Source organism: Uloborus diversus, chromosome 1 (assembly GCF_026930045.1).
Source record: "Uloborus diversus isolate 005 chromosome 1, Udiv.v.3.1, whole genome shotgun sequence".
Classification (NCBI taxonomy): domain Eukaryota; kingdom Metazoa; phylum Arthropoda; class Arachnida; order Araneae; family Uloboridae; genus Uloborus; species Uloborus diversus.
Window position 1 is genome coordinate 27,430,920 of NC_072731.1, and position 5,823 is coordinate 27,436,742.

General features: G+C 29.7%; 1 protein-coding gene across 1 annotated transcript in view; it reads left to right on the forward strand.

Annotated features, from left to right (window-relative positions):
• Positions 1 to 3,318, forward strand: part of LOC129234327 (zinc finger protein 84-like) — a 6,515-nt gene extending 3,197 nt beyond the window's left edge. Inside the window, exon 3 of the mRNA XM_054868320.1 lies at positions 2,650 to 3,318. Coding sequence (XP_054724295.1) covers positions 2,650 to 3,007 — 358 coding nt within the window. The 3' untranslated portion in view covers positions 3,008 to 3,318. The remainder of the gene's footprint in view (positions 1 to 2,649) is intronic.
• The last annotated feature ends 2,505 nt before the right edge of the window (positions 3,319 to 5,823 follow it).

The following is a 5,823-nucleotide window of genomic DNA, read 5'->3' on the forward strand; positions in this document are numbered from 1 at the left end:
CGTCGGCCCTGAACCAACTTGAATAAATTGTTGAGAAGGCTAATTATGCATGTTAATTTCAGCAAGGTTTTTTTTTTTTACAATACATTTCTTGTTTCCTTCACATATGTTTACGTCAAACTTACCTCAATTAATTTTTAGAGGAAAAGTGAAACTTGAATTCCAGTAAATTCGCTATTTCTTATGTTGATTATACATTATTTCTTGCATTTTTGTTTTTTTCTCTGTGACTGTCCCTTAAATAGAGTGTCCCTTAATTAGAGGTAAATACATGGAAGTCCCTATTCAAAGGGACTGGGACCAGAAAAAATGTCCCTTAAATAGAGGTGTCCCTTATTCGGAGGTGTCCTTTATTGGAGGTTCTACTGTATATATATATATATATATATATATATAAAACGGCTGATGAGCTCTGGATTCACTCTTTTTCTATTCCTACTTAATAGCTGTTTGCATTTTTCCTTTTTATCATCATTTGTTATTTATAATTTGTTTAATATTTGTAATTCTGTTTGCTTAATTTTATATTTACTTGGCTTTTTAGTTTTGCTGCGTTGCGCATTTGTGGGCTCTTGGTGTGGTCTTTTCAATATTTTTCACTTTTATTATTATTATTATTATATATATATATATATATATATATATATATATATATATGTGTGTGTGTGTGTGTGTATAGATCCAAATTGGGTCTGCTTTGTGGCACCTTCACAAAATTCCCCATCATAAAAACGACCCCTTCACATAATTCCACATCGTAAAATTGTTTTAAAATGAAATATTTGTTTGCTTTTTCACAAAATGGGGACCTTAAAAATAAAACCAGGATCCTCCCCTGTAAATATATAGTGCAAGGATGGGGAGGGGTCCGGGCGGTACCTCTGTCTTTGCAACAATAAAAGTGTTCTGTTTATAAGTAGCATTTTTTACATATAGGTTTATATTCTGGGTCTTGTCGTATTCTTTAAACCCTTCAAAAACAACATTAATTATGTTCCAGTGTAATAATGTATATGTTTTTTGAGTTTTGGATACTAAATTAATTGATTTGAGCTTGGAAATATTAGCTTTGTTTAAAATTGGTAATTTCTGCTGTTATGCTATGAATCAATATTTTCACGTAAGTGCACTTTTATTTAAAAAAACTTTTATGACCTTTTGTTGATTGTTCCTGATCATCATTCAGTGACAACTTTGTTATTACTATTTTTTAATTTTATTTTGAGAGCTAGAGACTATTTTAAATAAATTAACTTGAATACCAACTGCAAAGTTCTATACTGTATAGATTGAGTGTTTTGTACAATATTTTAAGGTTTATTAATTTTTTAAGGGAAAGAATTACCTTTAAATGTTGTTTTAGAAATGAAAGTAAAATTGGAGAAATTGGTTTTTATATTATTTCTTTTCAAATTATCTATTTTGATTACAAAGGCTTTGTTTTTAAAATTAGTTCCATTTTCAATTGATATATGCTTACCACCAAGAAAAGTGGTAAGGATGTAATATATCAGTGGAAACATGGTTAAGGTTTCCATGGCAAACATGGTCAAGGTCACACACAACAAGGAGTCCTTGCTTACTTCATTGAAAACTTTTCTTCTCTTTAATCATGTTAGTTTTGAAAAAGTGACAATCCAATCACCTTTCAATGTTCTAATGATCTTAGTTTTATATAAAAAAATATTGATATCACAGATTGTTGCACAAACCAAACAATGAAGAGTTTTGTTGTCTTGACATTAAATAAAAGTTTCTGAAATGTAGTTGCTAGTGATTGTGTTATGAAACCATTTTTGTAATTTTTTTCCATCATTCAGTTTACACCAATATTTCCGATTTAACTCTTACTTTCTCTTACCCAAAATAAATCTTTAAGCACAAAACCTTGCTGCCCCTTTTGACAAGAAATTTATAGTTGTAATTGTTTGTACTTAAGTTCATCAATATTGAATTTCGCTATTTAAAGCAACTAAATTAACTTTCTTAAATACGTATTTTGTTAACACATAGAACACAAACTTAATGAATGTGTTGTGACACTATCAATAAGTTTGAAAAGTGCAATTTATGGATAAAAATGTGGGACCTACGACAAAATGAAATTCAAATTTATATAAGCTCTATGGATGAAAAATTTTATCATGTTTTTTTCCCATCTGCAATAAAATTTATTAGCTGCAATATTGATGTTTTAAAGTACATGCAGTTAGTGAAACGTTGATTTTTGCTCTTAGTTATATAAACTTGGTAATTTATTTTGGACAATAACCAAAATATTTCCATACATGAAGTGAAGTTTTTTTTTTCTTTTTTTGGTGTGCAATTGATTCTAGTTAATATTAATACTGCCATGCTAAGCACAAAAGTCGTATCTGCAGCTGAGTTCAAAATGAGTCATTGGCGTTGTGAGCCTCCTTGATTTGATCCAGTGCAGCTTTTTCAGAATTTTTTAAAAAAATATTTCCCCATCACACAAGTCACAGTAAAACATTGTAGTTGACTGAAATATGTGACATAGAACAACCTGGTGACCATAACTCAATTTTTGGTAAAAAGTACTGATACAACTTATGGGCTTAGCTCGGCATAATATTTAGTTAATGTCAGTATAAATCAATGTTACTATTTTTCATACTGTTTCAATAGCTACTTTGATTTTAAAGGTGATAGTCGACCATGCTTCACAATGCAGCGACACAGCATGTCCTTTACTCCTAACCCACCAGAGATCAACTGCAGTGTGGAAGATGTTTTTAAAATGTTTTCGTGTTCTGTGTGTGGCAGAAATTTTACAAGAAAAGATTATCTAAGACTTCACATGAGGACCCATACAGGTGAAAAACCATACCAATGTAGTGTATGCAATTATAGATGCAGTCAAAGAGCGAATCTTGTAAAGCACCAGCGAATCCATAGTGGCCAACGACCTTATAAGTGCGGCTTTTGCAATTACAGTGCAGCTCAATTGAATCATGTAAACTCCCATATGCTGACACATCTATGACATTTGAATTTTTTTTCATAAACTAGGTTTGATCACCCAAAAACTATTTTTCACTTTATATTTTCTGATTTTTTTAAAAATTTGATTTATGAGTGTTATGTAGCCAAATAAATCATTATAAAATGCAACAGCTAATAATTTCAAATGAAAATAATTTATAAAGTTATATTCAGTAAATTACCGCCCACTAGCCAGAGCTAAAGCAGAAATACGTGAAATACACCGCCAGCTCTGTCATTTCCAGCCGAGGACTGCAGTTTTGTTTGAAACAAACTGGTTCGCACTCTTGGCTTCCTTAAGAGGTTTTCCATCTCCAGCTCAGTCACTTTCTTATGCCGGGCTGATGAGTGCTAATATGCACGAAACTGCAGTCCTCGGCTGGAAATGACTGAGCTGGCGGTGTATTTCACGTAATTCATAAAGTTGCTAAAAGTAGGAATAAGTCACAGTTACAGTTTGCTCAGTGTACAAGTTTTGTAATGAACAATGTTTAAAATAAAAGTATTTCAGTATGCATATTTGTTTTATTGCTTTTCAAACGCATGTGGAATGTGCTTGCTTTTGAAGAAGTTATACTGAATATGCATTTTATTGTAATTACCATCCTATAATCAACAAAGCGTTTTTTCCCTTCATTTGTTATACTTTCATCTTTTCTCTGAAAAAAAAACTTTCTTAGAAAGTTTTAGAATGCATATTTTACTTATCCTTTCTGAAAACCATTTGAAGTAGGGGAATGTGGGGCAAAGTGAAATTTTTAAATATTTACTCTGTTTTCAGTGCCTCCTATTTCTTAATATTTCAACCATGTACAGTAAACTCCCGATTATTCGCGGAATAGAGTGGCATGGTAACTGCGAATAAGGGAAAACTGCGGATAATTCGAATAGTTGGTAAAAAAGGAAACGATACTAGCGTAGACAATAGCTAAAAAATACGAATAACACTCACACATACATTTAAATTATAGCTAAAAACATTGCTAAATTTCATCTACTAATATTAAATGTAAGAAATGCATGTAAGCGCTAAAAACAATAACACAATCAGAAGTTTCAAAACATTTAATGGAAGTTAAAGAAAAAACAATGTGAAAAGACCCGCGGATAATCTGACCGGGAGTTTACTGTAGTACCACCTTATGTAGTCTTTTATAGTCAGGAGAAAGTTATCTCTGAAGATCAAGGCATATTATAATACAAGCAATTTTCAAAAATTGATACTAATTTTGTAGTATATTGCATAAGTCACAAATAATTTTTATTATTACAATGTGATGTAAAAAACAATTTATTTCTTTGATCTGGGAAAGGAAATTGAGTGTTGTGAGGGAATAACACTACCCACTAGGGACAAAATAAAAAATTGTGTGAACTAATTTTTAATGAAAAAAATTATTGTTATTATTTTATTTTATTTATTTATTTATTTATTTATATATATATTTTTTCAATATTTTTAAACACAGAACACAAAAATGTGAACTTGTGAATGAACTTGAAAATGTGTTTGTTTGCTTAGAAATAATTTTTGCTTATTTTTTACTAAGAGTGAGGACAAGTGATGAAATGACATATGAGTCAGTAAGACTTACCTTCATGATATTTAAAATAAAATATAGAAGATTTATTCAAATTATCTTGTTAAATTATATTGTAAAAAGTTCAGTTCAACCCCTAACAATATGTATGAGTCATAAAGTTCCTAAACAAGGACACGAAAATGACAATTTCTGTTAGAATGGTTCTTTTCATCTTATTTGACTCATGAAATTTTTTATGAATGCTGACTTAATAGTTGTACTGATGGCCCTTATTTTCTTGTTATAAAGTATTTCAGCCTGATTTGTCTTTAATTTTAGCTTTTTGTCCGCACTTATAGCTTGTTTTCATGTATCCGTAGTGCTTTTCAGGGATTTGGGACAAGGTCAGTTTCATCCATTATACATTAAAAACTGAAAGTTTTAAAGTATAATTTGAATTAACCTCAAAATCAGATGCCAGAAGCTTCATTTTTTTCAAATTGATATAAATATTTTTTAAAACATTTGTATAATCAAATGTAGCTGCAAATATTTGAACTGAATTCCTGTCATATGATTTATTTATTGAGTTGCAACGTCTTTTCAATATTAATATGTTGCACTGTGGTAGAAAAAATATCATTATGACTATTAAGAGGTAAAACTAAAAATAAATTTGATATACTCTCTGGCTTTCACATTGATAACTTGCTTAATTATATTTTCTGTGGAAGTAAGGAAAATTTTATTACTTGGTTCATTCTCTCTGTTCGCAATACTTTTCAGATTTTTCTATGTTTTATGTTTTGTTCACTTCTTTTTTCCGTGATTATTTTATTTTCCAATTTGCACTGTTGTGAGTTGTCAGCATCTTGTTTAAATTTCATTTATCCAAAAATGCAAATTATAAAAAAGTAGCAGGTAAATTTAAGGAAAATTTGTTTTCTTACTAATTCAATGTTTATTTAGTAATTCTTAAGCATCTTTGACTTTAGGTTATGTAATTGCTGTTTAAAACTGCCCATTCATGTGACATATATGAATATTAAAAATGAGCAGCTACATCTTAAAGTAATGGTAAAAAGGAAACAAAAAAGTAAGTATTAAAACCAAACAAAAAATAATTAAAAAATTTAGAAAATGAGTTTATAAAGCTAAAAAGTCAAATAAAAGAGATAGCTTCTTTGATATTGAGCTTGTTAGTGGTGGAAATCTAAAGTATCAAATACCAGATCAACAAAGCATCAAGTGGATACTTCGGCAAATGCACTAAAAAAAAAAAAAAAAAAAAAAA